This window comes from Pseudoliparis swirei, chromosome 13 (genome assembly GCF_029220125.1).
Source record: "Pseudoliparis swirei isolate HS2019 ecotype Mariana Trench chromosome 13, NWPU_hadal_v1, whole genome shotgun sequence".
In the NCBI taxonomy this organism is placed as follows: Eukaryota; Metazoa; Chordata; class Actinopteri; order Perciformes; family Liparidae; genus Pseudoliparis; species Pseudoliparis swirei.
The window spans coordinates 21,133,488-21,151,487 of NC_079400.1; the positions used below are offsets into that span (position 1 = coordinate 21,133,488).

The 18,000-nt window shown below is 49.3% G+C and overlaps 1 protein-coding gene across 1 annotated transcript; it reads left to right on the forward strand.

Annotated features, from left to right (window-relative positions):
- The first annotated feature begins 9,591 nt into the window (after nt 1-9,591).
- On the forward strand, nt 9,592-17,995 carry LOC130203769 (zinc finger protein 32-like). Its single transcript, XM_056430181.1, has 2 exons — nt 9,592-9,848; nt 16,920-17,995. Exons 1-2 carry the CDS (start codon nt 9,647-9,649, stop codon nt 17,993-17,995), a joined length of 1,278 nt encoding a protein of 425 aa, XP_056286156.1. The 5' UTR covers nt 9,592-9,646.
- The last annotated feature ends 5 nt before the right edge of the window (nt 17,996-18,000 follow it).

Below are 18,000 nucleotides of genomic sequence, written 5' to 3' on the forward strand. Positions count from 1 at the left end.
TTCTGCACCTCCTGGTGTACAAGTCCTGCAGGGTGAGGAGTGTAGTTCCAATAGTGCGTTCAGCCGAACGCACTACTCTCTGCAGAGCCTTCCTGTCCTGAGCGGAGCAGTTGCCAAACCAGGCTGTGATGCTTCCTGTCAGGATGCTCTCTACAGCTCCAGAGTAGAAGGACTGAAGGATCCTCTGGGAAACTTTAAATTTCCTCAGCTGCCTGAGGTGGTAGAGGCGCTGCCTTGCCTTTCTCACCAGAGTGTCTGTGTTTGTTGACCATGTCAGATCCTCGGTGATGTGGACTCCCAGGTATTTATACCGCTCACCCTCTCCACAGTAGTCCCGTTAATCCCCAGTGGTGAGTACGTCCTCTGTTGTTGTACCCTCCTAAAGTCCACAATCAGCTCCTTAGTTTTGGTGACATTCATGATGAGGCTGTTGTCCTGGCACCAGAGTGACAGATCAGCAACTTCCTCCAGGTAGGCCTTCTCGTCGTTGTCGGAGATCAGGCCCACCACCACTGTGTCATCCGCAAACTTGATGATGGTGTTGAGCTGAACCTGGCCACACAGTCATGTGTGTACAGGGAGTACAGTAGGGGCTGAGGACGCAACCCTGGGGGATCCTGTGTTCAGGGTGAGGGATTTGGAGTGTGTCTGCCCACCCTGACCACCTGTGGCCTGGCGGTCAGGAAGTCCAGGATCCAAGCACACAGGGGTGTTCAGTCCCAGCTCAATCAGCTTGCCGGCCAGTCTGGAGGGACTATGGTGTTGAAAGCTGAACTATAATCAATGAACAGCAGTCTCACATAGCCCCTCTGGCTGTCCAGATGAGAGAGTGTGGTGTGCAGTACCTGGGAGACAGCATCATCTGTGGATCTGTTTGGGCGATAAGCAAACTGCAGCGGGTCCATGGAGGAAGGGAGGAAGGCGCAGATGTAGTCCTTTATCAGCCTCTCAAAGCATTTCATGACCACCGAGGTGAGGGCCACCGGTCGGTAGTCATTCATACATGCTGGAGAAGCATTCTTGGGCACAGGGACAATAGTGGATCTCTTGAAGCAGGCGGGGACCACGGACTCAGCCAGGAGAGGTTGAATATTGTGGTGAACACTGGAGCTAGCTGGTTAGCACAGGTCTTCAGTACTCGCCCAGATATGCCATCTGGACCTGCAGCTTTCCTGGTGTTCACCCTCAACAGAGCCCTCCTCACACTGTGCTCGGTCACAGAGTGTGTGTTCATCCCCAGCGGTAGAACTCACCTCGGCTACGCTTAACGGTGTTGTTGTTAGCGGCGAGCTAGCGCTGCTGTTGCTAGCCTCAAACCGTGCATAAAATGAGTTCAGGTCGTCCGCTAGGGATGCGTCGGCACTCACCATAGTCTGCTCTGGTAGTCTGTGATAGTCCGTAGCCCCTGCCATAGGCGCCTGGTGTCGCGCTGCTCCATCTGTGATTCCACTCTGTCTCGGTACTTCCTCTTGGCTTCCTTCACCGCCCTCCTCAGTCCATAGACCGCTGCCTTGTACTCGTCCATGTTGCGGATACAAGACCGGAGTTATAGGCAGCAGTACGGGCGTTCACAGCTTCACGGATGGATCTATCAACCCACGGCTTTTGGTTAGGAAAGACCCTAACTTTTACCGTGGGGACGATGGTGTCCGTTAGCGTTGCTATGAGGCTCATAGCTACTTCCGTAAACTCGCTGACGTCACTGGAACTGGATTGGATCATGTCCCAGTCGACGACACGCAGAGCGTCCTGTAGCTCAGCCTCTGATTGGTCAGACCACCGCTTCACGTTCCTCGTCACTACCGCTTCCCGCGCGATCTTTTGCCGGTATCCCGGAAGCAGAAAAATGGCGGCATGGTCTGATTTTCCGAACGGAGGGAGAGAGACAGCCTTGTAGCCTCTCTTGAATGGCGTATAGCAGTGGTCCAACGTTCTTTCCCCTCTGGTAGCACACGTAATGTGCTGGTGAAAGTTCGGCATGACTTTTTTTAGGTTAGCCCTATTAAAGTCCCCAGCCACCACCACAGCCGCGTCGGGATACTTGTTCTGATGCCGACATAACACATCATGTAGGTCCGATAGTGCTACGTCGGTGTCCGCTTGTGGTGGTATGTAGACGGCTGTGGTGATGACCGAGCTGAACTCCCGGGGAAGGTAGAATGGACGGCATGAGATCGTCAGATGTTCCAGGTTCGGCGAGCAGGAACGAGAAAGAGTCTTAATGTTCTTGGGGTCGCACCACATGTTGTTCGTCATGAAGCAAACCCCTCCACCCTTAGATTTACCAGACTCTTCCGTTCTGTCTGCACGGAAAACAGAGAAGGACTCGGTTGGGCATATGACTCGATCCGGCACCAGCGGGTTCAGCCATGTTTCCGTCAGACAAAAGATATTACAATCCCTCATGTCCCGTTGGAATCTGATTCTTGCCCTAACATCATCCATCTTATTTTCCAGAGACTGGACGTTAGCAAGAAGGATGCTGGGCAGAGGTGGGCGGTGGGCTTGAACTCTCAGTCTGTTCAGAATTCCGCTCCGTTTCCCTCGATGTTTTTCGTCTCCCGTAGTAGCGGCTCCACTGTTGTTGATGTGGTTCGCTCGTACGATCTCTGCCGGCCACGCTGGATCGATGGAAAAAGTGGACAAAAACCCTTGTTTTGCGCAAAAGTTTATGTCCAAAAGTGTGCTGTGGTCGTATGCTGTTAGTGCCGATGTGTTTGTGGCAAAGAAAACATTAAAAATAAACACAAAAACTAAAAGAGCGCACAATCTCCGCGGAGCTACCTCGACGGCGTCTGGACACAGCCGCGCCATCTTCAGTTAGGCAACATAAATCAATGTGATTATCTGATATTAAATCATTCAGTAACACAGCTTTAGATGACAGAGATCGAATATTTAGGAGACCACATTTAATAGACCTATTTTGTTGCACTGCTGAAATAATGGTGTTAACTTGTATAAGGTTATTGTGTACGACTCCTCTTCTGCTTACTTTTGATTTATTTAATTGAAGTGGCCGTGGGACAGACACAGTCTCTACTCTAGAGTCATGGGTGGGTAACTGCTCGAATGGAAGAGCAGAGAAGGGTGTTAAACTACAACTCTGCTCCCGGTTCCTGATCTGAACCCTGGGTTGTCATAGATTAAGTCCGGTGATCAACTTGGTCATATTCGCAGAAATGAGACGCTCCGTCCAACGTGGGATGGATGCGTCTCTCCTCATCAGATCAGGTTTTCCCAGAAAGTCTTCCAGTTGTCTCGTAGCCCACATTATTCGCTGGGCACCACCTCGACAGCCAGCGGTTGAAAGACGACATTCGGCTATACAATTCGTCTGTCTGCAAATTTGGGAGAGGGCCAGAGAAAATTACGGTGTCCGACAACCTCTTGGCATAAGCACACCGATTCCACATTAATTTTAGTGACTTCCGACCGACGGGCTCGGGCGTCATTACCACCGGCGTGTATTACAATCTGACTCTATCTCCGCTTATCCTTAGCCAGCAGCTTCAAACAAGACTCCACGTCGCCCGCTCTGGCCCCCGGGAGGCACACGACTCTAGTCCATGGCTTCGCTATTTTCACGTTCCTGACTATAGAGCTCCCGATAACCAGGGTGTGTTCCTCAGCGGGTGTGTCGCTGAGCAGGGAAAACTGGTTCAAACGTGAAGTGGTTGGTGCTGGCGGGCTTCTGTGTAGACTTACTACTCCTGCGAACAGTTACCCAACCATCCGGCTGCACGGTTACCGCCGGGGAACAGCTAACAGCTGACTGTAGCTCCGCCGGCTACGGAGAGGCCGGGCTAACTAGCATAGCTGTCTGAGCTTCGATAGCGCGGAGCCGTGCATCTAACCCACTTAGACCTGCCTCCAACCTAGCAAATAAACTACACTTGTTGCATGTATCGTTACCATTAAGGGAGGCAGGGGGATAACTATACATGAGACACACTGAGCAAGAGGGAGCGGGAGGGAGAGAAGAAGAAGTCATGCTCGCTGTTGAGCTGGCAACCAGAGCTTACCGGAAGAGTGAGATGATGCGTTCAGTGGTCCTTGCCGCGTGTTTTCTCTTCCCAGTGATGCCCAGGATGCTAGCGAGCGAGCGGCTACAGATACGACTCATTTCATGTGGAGCAGCAATGGAAGCTACTCGAACAACCACGGGGACCAAGATCAACGTCCGTGGCCATATTTGGGCGAACTCTTTTCTTTTGTCGGGGTGAAAGTTTCTTCCTACCGGATGAAGTGCCTCTTATGCCGACCGAAAGCTACGGAGATATTGGCCTTCAACAACTCACTATCCAACCTCAGGAAACACATTGAGGTAAATTAAGATTAATCCCATGAGCCGCAACGTTAATGTTTAGTCATCATAAACCTGTTAAGATATCTAGCAGTGTTGTCCTCAGGATTGGAGTACGATATATCTTTGGCAGGAGAGGGGGAGACAGGTGTCTGATTGTCCTACGCATGTTGTATGTTAGGCTAACGTTCGCTAGCTATCGTCAATTAAATGAGACAATTAGCGTGAGTGGAGGAGACGGATCTCTAGCGAGTTAATGAGCTGAAGAAGTGTTGACAGTTGTGAGAATTTGTTGATTTGAGTCGTCTTAGCTATAATATAATGCTAATCATTACAGCATTATTATAATTATTTGTATTAATATTATAAGAGTGACGGTCCAGTAATGGCGACGATATATTCTTCGTCATCTCAAGTGCATGACAGCAGCAAACAGCTGGATGGAGACGTGGATCACGTTGACTTGCTGAAATGCTTCCCAACTGTGTGCTGCTGTCTGTGAAGCTAGACACACTCTACCTGCACCAGGGTCTGTGAAGCTAGACATACTCTACCTGCACCAGGGCCTGTGAAGCTAGACACACTCTACCTGCACCATCAGGGTCTGTGAAGCTAGACACACTCTACCTGCACCAGGGCCTGTGAAGCTAGACACACTCTACCTGCATCAGGGCCTGTGAAGCTAGACACACTCTACCTGCACCAGGGCCTGTGAAGCTAGACACACTCTACCTGCACCAGGGCCTGTGAAGCTAGACACACTCTACCTGCATCAGGGCCTGTGAAGCTAGACACACTCTACCTGCACCAGGGTCTGTGAAGCTAGACACACTCTACCTGCATCAGGGCCTGTGAAGCTAGACACACTCTACCTGCACCAGGGCCTGTGAAGCTAGACACACTCTACCTGCACCACCAGGGCCTGTGAAGCTAGACACACTCTACCTGCACCATCAGGGCCTGTGAAGCTAGACACACTCTACCTGCACCAGGGCCTGTGAAGCTAGACACACTCTACCTGCACCATCAGGGCCTGTGAAGCTAGACACACTCTACCTGCACCATCAGGGTCTGTGAAGCTAGACACACTCTACCTGCATCAGGGCCTGTGAAGCTAGACACACTCTACCTGCACCAGGGCCTGTGAAGCTAGACACACTCTACCTGCATCAGGGTCTGTGAAGCTAGACACACTCTACCTGCACCAGGGCCTGTGAAGCTAGACACACTCTACCTGCACCAGGGCCTGTGAAGCTAGACACACTCTACCTGCATCAGGGCCTGTGAAGCTAGACACACTCTACCTGCACCAGGGCCTGTGAAGCTAGACACACTCTACCTGCATCAGGGCCTGTGAAGCTAGACACACTCTACCTGCATCAGGGCCTGTGAAGCTAGACACACTCTACCTGCACCATCAGGGTCTGTGAAGCTAGACACACTCTACCTGCATCAGGGCCTGTGAAGCTAGACACACTCTACCTGCACCAGGGTCTGTGAAGCTAGACACACTCTACCTGCACCAGGGCCTGTGAAGCTAGACACACTCTACCTGCACCAGGGCCTGTGAAGCTAGACACACTCTACCTGCATCAGGGCCTGTGAAGCTAGACACACTCTACCTGCACCAGGGCCTGTGAAGCTAGACACACTCTACCTGCACCAGGGCCTGTGAAGCTAGACACACTCTACCTGCACCAGGGTCTGTGAAGCTAGACACACTCTACCTGCATCAGGGCCTGTGAAGCTAGACACACTCTACCTGCACCATCAGGGCCTGTGAAGCTAGACACACTCTACCTGCACCAGGGCCTGTGAAGCTAGACACACTCTACCTGCACCATGTGAACGGCTCTTCAGCATCGCAGGACTCGTCTTCAGCCCCAGAAGAGTGACACGGAAATCTGTCCATTTTGAAAATCAACTTCTTTTGAAGATGAACAATACATTTTTCACTTTAAAGTGATGATTCTGGTTGTTACTTTTGGTTCTGCTTTTTTCTGTGTTAATTGTGTTTTTATATTTTAGTAATTTCATAGTATTCATATATTGCTAAGTTCATCCTAGCTCATACTCCTTGTTCATGGCGGCCACAGCACCCAAACAAATAAACTTTATAATTCTCAAAATTCTGACCCTTTGTTTTTTTATTAACAGCATTTACTTTTACTTTTACTTTCAATACTTAAGTACATTTAATATCAGAAAATTACTTTTGATACTTAAGTACAAAAAAAATCAGATACTTTAATACTTTTACTCAAGTAGTATTCTCATAGGTGACTTTTACTTTTACTTGAGTAATTTTCCAGTCAAGTATCTTTACTTTTACTCAAGTATGACTTTTGGGTACTTTATACACCACTGCTCCTAACTATCCTTTTCTTCCTCCTCCTACCTATCCTCCTCCCCCTTCTCCTCCTTCATCTCATCCTTCTCCTTCTGCTCCTCCTACTCCTAACTATCCTTCTCTTCCTCCTCCTACCTATCCTCCTTCCTTCTCCCCCTTCTTCTTCTCCTCCTCCTCCTTCTTCTTCTCCTCCTCCTTCTCATTCTGCTCCTCCTGCTCATACATATCCTTCTCCTCCTGCAGCTCCTCCTCCATCTCCTCCTCTTCCCTGGGAGCCGACACCACTCAGCTGGAGACCCAGGGCGTGTTGCTGGACCCTTTGGAGGGATGGGGGTCACGGGAGAACCAGAACAGAGAGAGAGAGAGAGAGATTTTTTTTTTGATTTTTAGAAAACCTTTATTCAAAGAAAACTTTGAACCACAATAAACCAAATTATTTTCAACACCAACATAAATGTAGCACCAATCCTGAAAAAAAGAGAACGTCCATGGTGCTCATGCTGGACACTAAACTAAAGTCCACTGAGGACAGGAAGTGCCTCCTGCCCTCCGTCTTGAGGCTGAAGCTCCTCCCAGTGCTGAGGCTCTGGCTCCTCCTCTTCACTCAATCTCTCCTCTCGCCCTCCTCTCCTCTCCTCCACCTGCAGCACCTTTCGGAGGTCGCACAGGATCTTTTTGAGCCTGTAGAACTCCTGTGGCGTGAAGCTCCTCTCTCGTCCTCATCGTCAGGAAAGTGGCGGACAGGTAGAACTTATCCCTGCAGAAGTGGTCCTCCACCTTGACGTGGTCCTCCACCTTGACGTGGTCCTCCACCTTCATGTGGTCCTCCACCTTGACGTGGTCCTCCACCTTGACGTGGTCCTCCACCTTCATGTGGTCCTCCACCTTGACGTGGTCCTCCACCTTGACGTGCCACGTCTGCTTGGTCTTCCGGAGGAACTCTTTTATCTCCTCCACTCTGTAGTGTGGATCAGAGTCGGAGTCTTCCTCCGAGCTGGACTCTGGCTCCGCCCCCCTCGTCCTGGACCTCCTTCTTCCCTCCGTCACCTCCTCCACACTTCCTCTTTAACCGGGGGACTCTGAGGTTCTCCTCCTCCGCCTCCATGTCCACCTCACTGTCAGACAGCCTCACCTCCCTGACAACTGTCTCCCTCTCTTCCTCTGACTCCTCCTCTTCACCTTCTTGGGCCACCTCAGCCCCAGCCCCACCCTCTTCTCTCCTCTCTTCCTCACCCTGCTGTCCTGTGACCGTCTCCTCCTCGTCTCTCCTCTCCTCCTCCTCTACCTCTTCACCCTGCTGTCCTGTGACCGTCTCCTCCTTGTCTCTCCTCTCCTCCTCAACCTCTTGTTCTGCACCTGCCCCTCCCTCCTCTCTCCTCTCCTCCTCCTCTACCTCCTCACCCTGCTGGCCTGTGACCGTCTCCCCCTCTCCCTCCTCACCTTGTTGGACTGGACCAGTGCCCCCCTCCTCTTCCTCCTCCACAACCTGCTGGGCACCCCCCATCTCTGCCTGCTCTCTCTCCTCCCCCCTCTGGGTACCTGCAGTCCCTGGTTGCTCCCCCTCCCCCCCTGCTGTGCACCCCCCGTGCCCTCCGCCCCCCCTGGTTCTGCCCCCGAGGAGCCGCCCTGCTGGTGTTCTGCTCAGCAGCTCTCCACCGGTGGCAGTCCCTGGCTCTGTGCCCCTCTCGCCCGCAGATGAAGCACCTCCCGTTCCCTGAGGAGATGTAGATGGGGTAGTTGTGCCCGGCCACCCTGATGAACACCCGGAGGCAGAGCTCTTCTCCCCTGTTGTTCAGGATCATAGAGATGACTCCGGTGGGACCACACGTGCCTCATCCGGGAGGACTTCCACCCTGAGGGGATCTTCTTCAACCGGGACACCACCTTCCCGTGCTTCACCAGCTCCTTCAAAATCACCTCCTCTTTTATAAAAGGAGGCACGTTGGCCACGGTGACCCGAACCGACGGTGTGGCCAGCGGCGCCACCGGCACATACATGCCTCTGATGACCACCCCCGACACCACCACCTCGTTAACCTTCGTCACGCTGTCTAAGAACAGCACGACAGCTCCGTTCATACGGGCAGCGGACCTCACGCAGTCGTCACGACCACGTCGCCCACTGCCAGCCCCACCTCCTCTTCTGAGCACGGGAAACTCGGCGCCACTCTAATGCCGTGTTCCCGGGTGAGGAAGCTCATGTCCTCCATGACTAGCTCCCCGCTAGCTCCCCGTTAGCCCGCCGGTTAGCTCCCCGCTAGCCGCACGCCGCTAACGCGCACACAGACACACAAACAAAAACCTCCGTGAACTCACACACTCACACAGACAGTCGGGTGAACCCACACACACTCACAGCAAACATACCTGTTAACCCAGTCACTCTTTAGCGTGGAAAAACCACCTTTAAACCAAACAACTCTCCTCTGCTCCACAACCACACGTCCTCTCACGCTGAGAGAGAGAGGGAGAGAGGGAGAGAGAGAGAGAGAGAGAGGGAGAGAGAGAGAGAGAGACAGAGAGAGAGAGAGAGAGAGGGAGAGAGAGACAGAGACATGAAGAGTTACTCACTGCTGACCCCTGGTGGTGACAACAGGTAAATGCACCAGACTGTAACGAGTAGAAAAGGCACACAAACACGGTTCAATGTAAAATAGCTTTGAACCTGTCAAATTAAACTGAAATGATTTAAAATCAAGATTTTGTGTTCAGTATTAAAACCAGATGTGTGTCTCTTAACACGGTCCTCCTCTGACCCAAGCCCGTTGGTTCCTACTGATCCATTCAGTAATAATCAGGAGGAATGTGTTTACATTCTTTACTTGATGGGACAAAGTATGGATTCATTAAATAAAGTCGGACAGATTTCAGTTTCCTTAAAGAATAAGCAGCAAGCCAAAGAAACGGTGACATCCAGCTCGAGCTTCTCGTTGATCACGTGTTGGTGACGTCAGAGCAGGCGGACTCACGTCGGACACGCACCCCCGCGCATGCGTAGTGCGCAGGTGGACTCTGGCTCCTCTCCAGCGAGCCTCTGTGTTGTCTCCGTGTCTCCAGGAGAAATGCTGAGACTGTTGGTGAAGCAGCAAGTCGACGCGGTCGTTGAAGAGGCTTTTGTGCTGTTGGACACATTAACAGCAGCTTATGAGGACACCGCGTCTCGTCTCGGAGAACATGAGCTACACACATCAGGTTGGTGCTGCTTCACGATGGTTCCCGGGCTTCATCTCGTTTGACGGCTTCAAGTCACATGGAGTCCGTTTCCAGCTCGTGGAATGGAGTTAGCGAGACTTGTGGTGGATGTGGTTCGTTTCCAGCTCTCCTCTGATCTCATTCATCAGGGAGGAACTTTAAACACCTCACGGTGCTCGAGGCAAACTGGTTACGGGATCTGCAGGTGGACATCTTTTGGGACGGTCTTCAAAATGGCGGCCAGAGCAACTTCTGCAGGAGGAAGCCAGTGTTACGGTTCAACCTGAGACCCTGTTAACTGGCGACCTTCGGTCGAATGCGTCTGTTGTTGTCGTAGTTACGGCAGATGTTGATAATAGCAAGAGAACACGCAGCTGTCCTCGCGAATGCCGCATTGTTTAGTTCTACAATTCAATGAGAAACCTTCTCGTGTCGTGTCTGGTCTGAACATACCGGAGGAGACGATGAAGAAGAGAAAGCGTCCAGCGACTTGAAGCGTCGCGTGTTGTTTATGGGTTGAAACAGGAAGTTAGCAAACTGCCCTTCCTTTGAAATACATTTGGTCAAATAAATAAACACTTAATCAACATACAATTGGGAGTCTGTTTTGTGAAAACATGTATCACGGAGCATAACTCTGTAGTACAAAAACAACAACAACAAATTTATAATAGGATGTTACGGGATTCGAACTCATGTCTTTGGGAGGAGAAAAGTTTAACTGACGGGGATCTTACCACTAGGCCAAGAGCAACACGATGTACTCTGTTCGCACAATTAAATAACGTGCACTGCGGTCACTGGTCACCACGAAAGGCAGAGAACCACCAGATCAACTTGTGACCAACACACTGCCGACCACCATGGAGCATGTTGACGTGAACGAAGGAGCACTCTACAATAGTGATGGCTTCTCAAACTAATATTCAGCTGTTTCAATTCAAAACATCTTTAAAGGGCGGCACATTAATGAGGAAATGTTTGTGTTGTTGTCATGAGGTAAACATACACAATCTGGACAATAAGGCCAGAAATGGTCAAACATGTATGAATATACAAACATTACACCCATATGTGATTGTTCTCCACTGGTCTGGGGCAGTGGTTCTCCACTGGTCTGGGGCAGTGGTTCTCCACTGGTCTGGGGCAGTGGTTCTCCACTGGTCTGGGGCAGTGGTTCTCCACTGGTCTGGCTTTGGGATGCACTATCACCCCTGAATGACAAGCTGAGGGACATTTTTTACTTCTCAAATGTATTTAATGAAAAGATGGTGCAGTTTGAACCTGAGAGTTCAGAATATCACAGTATGCACAACAAAACTATTTAGTAATATTCCCTTTTACAGTCAATTATGAACCAACAAGTGAATCTTAAGGACACAAGGTAATACAACATACATTACTACTCAGTAACTTCAGACTTTAAAACATGTCTAAACAGTGCTTTCATGCATAAACATGAAATTAAAAAGTCTGGTTTTAAAAAGCCTCAAAAGATGTAATTCATGTCTCACTCACTGAACCTATGACACATAAAGCTGCTCTACAAGTCAGTCTTGAGGAGCAGCTTTTATACACAAACTATAAATAAATTAAACAAGGGTAATTAAAAAAGATTCACATATTCAACATTAACTTTTCTTCTGACTATATTATAAATACTGAACAACATGAAGCAGCACTCACTTCAACCTTAGTGACCACTGACGTAGACCTGATGGAGGAATTCATAATAGGTGAACTGTGGATGTTTGTTAATACAAAGTCAATGTGGTCACACACACGCACCACGCGCGTCTGGATGTCCGCCGGGCGCGTGAAAGACAGGACGCGAAAAATGCGCCTCATTCGGGCTGATTTTTTAAACTCGGGCGGTAAAAGTACGTGAGACTGTTCAAATGCTCCGCGTGACGTCACTGACGTCATACCGTTGATTCAGAACCTCCGGAGGATATCGATCGTCTGGAAGCGGCCGTCATCCAGACGCAGCTCCTGGAGAAGCTGCGTGCGGCTACGGATACTATAATATGTCATATTTATATTATTAACCCAGACTCGAGGGCTTGATGGTCCGACGTGTGCGGGACTTCCTCAACAGAACAAAGAGTGTGTATTTCTTCCGTGGTGGACGGTGGTAACGAACTGTTATATGCCACGATAAGTAGGGATGCACCGATCTGATCGGCGCCGATCCATATCGGCCGATATTGCCATTATCGGTTTTGATCGGCGTTCTCAAAACGGCCGATCAAACCGATCGATCAGATGACGTCACATCTGCGAGAACTATCAGACGTTTCAATCGCCGCACAAGCGGAGACGATCGCCGGCGAGGGCCGCAGAGTGAGAGGTCAGAGGGGATCCTCACCACCGAGCGGCTCCCCGTCCCCCGAGTTGAATCTCTGGGTCGACTCAGCCGACTCTCACATGTCTGCCCCTACAGACTGATGTTCACGGTAAACACATTCGATCAGGAGCGCGCGAGGGTTTTGATAACGTTAGCGGAAGGATTTATGTGACAACATCCGGTTTTGCAAAGTTAGCGGAAAGAACCACCTGAAACATCCGTTTTTCAAAATAAGATGTCGACAATTCATACACTAGCATATAAAAGTAAACAATGAACTGATTTTGTATTATTGTAGATCGTTTCTGAGATTTAACTTAAATTATGCGAACATTAAAACAGTTTTACTGTACCAAGGAAGAGTTTATCAAAATAAGTCAGACTTTTGTATGTTAAGAAAAGTCCTGTATATAGATTTCCCAAAGAGTTCCAGGAAATGAATGATGCAGATGTGTTCATACATATCTGAAATCCCCTACAATAGCAATCAAACTATTTTAATGTATCAATTCGGACATTTTTCAAAGTAAAAGTCCTAAATGTTTAAAGAAATCTGTAATTTCTTTAATGTTTGAGTTGCTTTATATATGTATTTCCTCATAGTCCTAGGCAATAATGCTACACAATAAATAGAATGCTTCAATCGACACCGTGATCGGTGATCGGTATTATCGGATCGGCAGATACTGATTTCAGTGATCGGTATTATCGGTGATCGGCAGGTACTGATTTCAGTGATCGGTGATAGGCACAAAAAACCTGATCGGTGCATCTCTAACGATAAGCCACGCCCCCTCTCCGGCGCTTCTAGCGCGAGTGAAGAAACGTGACAAATAGTCCGGCGACTGAACTCACGCGAGTACATTTAGTAAAGCAACGCAAGGGTTCACCTCTCCTCTGGCGTGAACGCAGCGTGAAGGAGCGTGAACAGATCGCAGTCCGCTGCAAAAAAAATGACCTTCAAAATAAAAGCACAAGATTTTTTTCCTCCCTTCTTTAAGAAAAGGCATCATATTTATTTCATGCCGTCGCGGGCCACATAAAATGACGTGGCGGGCCATGAGTTTGACACGTATGGCCTAAGGCAAAAAGAAGTCTGCGATGGAAAAAATAAAAACTGTTCATCACGTGCATGTCAGCGAATATATTCTCAATAGTATGTTTCAAGTCGGCTACAGCCGAACCCTCGTTCTGTTTTGTTCAATAGTAATCGAGTTCAGTGTTTCCCCTAGGTTTACAGCTTCAGGACTAAGGGCGGGGACTAGTGCCGCTAGCCATGTTGGTGCCCTAAGCTTAATTTAACACTGAGGTGTGCTCACCTGTGTGCGCGCATCACGGCTGAGCGAGGCGCGCGCCGCCATCGGAGCTCTGGCGCGCGCGAGCCGAGAAGAGTTGTTGACGGGGGGTGCTAGTGAGGAGTGTGCTCACCCGTGTGCGCGCATCACGGCAGAGCTTCGATCATTGACGGGGGGGGGGTAGAAGAAAATTACAGAGTGGCGGGTGGAGATTTCACCCTGTTATAATAGTAGGGGAGACACTGGAGTTGATAAAAAACATTTGGGAGCACCGAAGACCCATTTTGACCCAGGAAAAACCCTGTATTCTGACAGGAGTTGGGTAGTGTGTTAATAAACAGGGGAAATAAAAGTGGCCCTTGAGGAACACCTACAGACAGGGAAACCTAGCACCATCAACAGTAACGGTTTGTTTTCTGATGGTCTTTGTTGAGATGCTCGACAAGACGTTAGGCAACCTATTTCTCTGCTATTTTAGATATTATCGGTACGCTGCAAATTGTTCTGTAGTTAAACATGTCAACATTTTTTTCCCAGACTTGAAGATTGAGGTACCACTGCCACCTTCCAGGCTGAGGGGACCCCTGCATGTTTGAGGGATAGGTTAACCAGATGAGTTACGGGTTGGACCAAGGAGTCCTTCTGTTCCTGCAGCAGGTACCATGGGGAAGAGAGACAAACCATGGTCCACTCGCCATCTTGGAGTTCACTACAGATCTCAGACACATCAGTCAAGGAAAACCTGGTGGCAGACCTGTCCAGTTAGGACCATAACAAGATGGCCGGGGCTCAGGTTACGGAATTGAGGAAGTCAGTAACGGGGCTGAGGTTGGAGGAGGTCCCGTTGGGCCCCTGTGTGACACCCTGGCAAGACGTTGGTGGCAGAGAAGTTCGTCTAGCACGGATGTACGAAGGTGGGCCGGGACTTGTGTTGAGTAGCAGCGCGCCACGGTCCACCGTCACAGAGGCCTCTTTGGCTCAGTTCTTGGTACCAGAGAAGAGGTTTGATCAGGTAAATGTGGACTTAGTAGGACCGTTGCCCCATCCCGTGGGTTCACACACCTCCTCTCAATGGGAGACAGCGCCACTCGCTGGCCAGAAGCTGTTCCGTTGTCATCTAAATCGGTGGATGAGGTGGTTTGGGCTTTTGTTCGGACCTGGGTCGCCAGGTTCAGAGCCCCAGTGCAGTGGCAAGAAGCCTGTGTGTGATGCTCCATCCAACAACGGCCTTCCACCCGCAGGCTGATTGTTTATGGGAGCGGTTCCATCGCTCTATTAGAACTGCTGGGAATGTTGCTGATGGTTTTGTGGATTGAAATAAACGGCCACAAGTTGCGGCCAAAGGGAATACTTCCCTCTTTGTTATTTCCACGCTCCGACACGAGCTTGTTATTCAGGAGGACCTCTGCTATGTCATGGTTATTTTGGTGAGAATTTACTGTACAGTTTTTGAGAAATTCAGATGTATTTGAGAGTGTAGGTCCTGTATGTGGTGAGAGAATGAGAGGTTGAGTAGCTTTGTTCTCTCTGACATGTGGAGCTTCTTGCTGACGTCTCCCCGTCTCTTATTATTATGTCAGAGCATCCCGGCCCTCGCTCTACAGTCTCCTTTCTACCGGTTAATACTGGAACAGCACACGGTCGCTGTGTCTCTCTACGTCTGGCGTTCTTGTAACTCGTGTCTGGGAGAGAGATGTGTGTGTGCTCTAAGTCATCTTTGTAGTTTTAATTTAAGCCTAATATAAAACTATCCACAAGTATAACACACTTTCCTATATTTTTTGTGGCAGCACACAGCACAAAACATTTGATCTTCCACATATTCCAACCACGGGGTCCATCCCACGTCTCTTATTTAGTCATTTCCTCGCTTCAAGCGGAAGTTGTTCTGAGTCGCCATATTGACCTCCGTCCCAAAGCTCTGATTTCTGATGAGGAGCAAGGAGGGATCTCTGAGGAGCCATGAGGACGCAAGAGAGCTACCAGGAAGGGTAGGGTTAGGGAATACTTCTGGTGTTACTCATGGTATTACTCATGGTGTTTCTCATGTTATTACTTATGGTATTACTCATGTTATTACTTATGGTGTTACTCATGGTATTACTTATGGTGTTACTCATGGTATTACTCATCGTATTACTCATGTTATTACTTATGGTGTTACTCATGGTGTTACTTATGGTATTACTCATGGTGTTACTCGTGGTATTACTCATGGTATTACTTAATGTTTTACTCATGGTATTACTGATGGTATTTTTCACCAGTGCTGTCTATGTGCTGTGGTGTTTTCTAAATCCTGACTGAAACTCCTCAAATACAATATTTGTATGTAGAAAGTCACACAACTGATTTGCGACCACTTTCTCAAGGATCTTGTAGAGCAGGGGTGCTCAATACGTCGATCGCGATCGATCGGTCGATCGCGGCGACCTGCCAGTCGATCGCGGCGTAGTATTGGTAGATCACATGATATTTAAAAAAATTGGCCCGCCCCCCTGTCACTTTCTCTTTAGCGCCACATTACAGCAGAAGCACGTAATTTCTCTCTACGTGTCGCGTTAACAGTCCTCTGCCCGCCGTCTCGTGCGCCGCAGAGCTCCGACACCAGTTTGCGTGCATCGGGACGGAGCAAAAAAAAAGTCACTAGCACCCCCGCCCCCCCCCCGTCAACAATCCTTCTCGGCTCGCGCGCGACTCTCACTAGCACCCCCCCCCCCGTCGGTCGATCGCCTTGACTTGTTCACATAATAAGTAGCTCGCATGCTGAAAAAGTGTGAGCACCCCTGTTGTAGAGGAAGGGGAGGTTAGAGATCGGTCTGTAGTTAGCCAATACCTCTGAAGATGGTGTTACTCACGGTATTACTTATGATATTACTCATGGTGTTACTCATGGTATTACTCATGGTGTTAATCACGGTGAAATGTTACTTTCTTGATTCTATTTGTTCTGAGTTTGTACTCGTGGTTGAATTCACTGATTGTAAGTCTCTCTGGATAAAAGCGTCAGCTAAATGACATGTGATGTAATTTAGTTTCAATAACTTGTGTTGTTACTTCACTGTAAATTAAAGCCATTTTAGCTGAGCCTGTAACACCCTGTTAATGTTGTGGCCGTCTCCCCAGAGATTGGTTCATTCCCTTCACCTGCCCCCAGTCTCTCCTGATTGGTTCATTCCCATCACCTTCCCACATCCTCTCCTGATTAGTTCATTCCCTTCACCCTCCCCCGGCCTCTCTTGGTTGGTTCATTCCCTTCACCTGCCTCTAGTCTCTCCTGATCTATTCATTCCCTTCACCTGCCCCCAGCCTCTCCTGATTGGTTCATTCCCTTCACCTGCCCCCAGATTCCAAATTCCTTGAATGTCTCCACTAATAAAAGTTGATATCAGTCTGAAGTCACCGTTGTTCATCATGTGCTCCTTGCAGATGTCCCCCCTGAGGGCCTGGACCAGGACACGGAGGACACGGAGCCCCTCCACATAAAAGAGGAGCCCGAGCCCCTCCACATGAAAGAGGAGCCGGAGCCCCTCCATGTAAAAGAGGAGCCGGAGCCCCTCCACATAAAAGAGGAGCCGGAGCCCCTCTACATAAAAGACCTGCAGGATCTCTGGACCCGTCTAGAGGGAGATCAGCTCATTGTGCTGCAGGAGGCCGATATCGCCAAGTTCTCATCCATTGCTGTTACTTTGAAGAGTGAAGATGACGAACCTCAGACCTCACAGCTTCATCAAAGCCAAACGGAGGACGACAGAGAGGCGGAGCCTCCATCCGGCAGCTCGGCTACACCAATAGAAACAGAAACTGATGGTGAGGACTGTGGGGGATCAGGACCAGCCAGGAACCTAAATCCACTTAGTCTTTCACATCCAAATGCTTTTGATGAAAAGGCTTCAGGATCTTCTGAGACTGAAATCATTCATGGTGATTGGCAAGAACCGTTGTCAGATTCTGGACCTGAAAGTGAAGACGGGGATGATATCTGGAAGGAGACCAGGGAATCCTTCAGCTTCTTCAAGTGTAGTAAACGGTGTTACTACAAGGGGTTTCTGCAGAAACACATGAGGTGTCATTTTGGAAAAATATCCTCCAGCTATTTGGATCAAAAGAAATGTTTTAGAGAAAAGCCAAAGAAAGAATCACGGCCAAGAGGTCTAACAGGAGAGAAGCCATTCAGTTGTGATGTTTGTGGGATGAAATGTACAACCCAGGGATCTCTGAAGATTCACATGAGAGTCCACACAGGAGAGAAACCATTCAGTTGTGATGTTTGTGGGAAAAGATTTACAGCACAGGGAAGTGTGAATATACACATGAGAGTCCACATAGAAGAAAAACCATTCAGTTGTGATATTTGTGGGAAAAGATTTGCAGTACAAGGATCGCTGAAGACACACATGAGAGTCCACACAGGAGAGAAACCATTCAGTTGTGATGTTTGTGGGATGAAATGGACAACCCAGGGATCTCTGAAGGCACACAGGAGAGAAACCATTCAGTTGTGATGTTT

Bases quoted from the DNA above. Each gene is read 5' to 3' on its own strand.
- LOC130203769 (XM_056430181.1), top strand. From the start codon at position 9,647: ATGCGTAGTGCGCAGGTGGACTCTGGCTCCTCTCCAGCGAGCCTCTGT. The intron at 9,849-16,919 runs GTTGGTGCTGCT...TGCTCCTTGCAG, and splicing joins ACATGAGCTACACACATCAG to ATGTCCCCCCTGAGGGCCTG.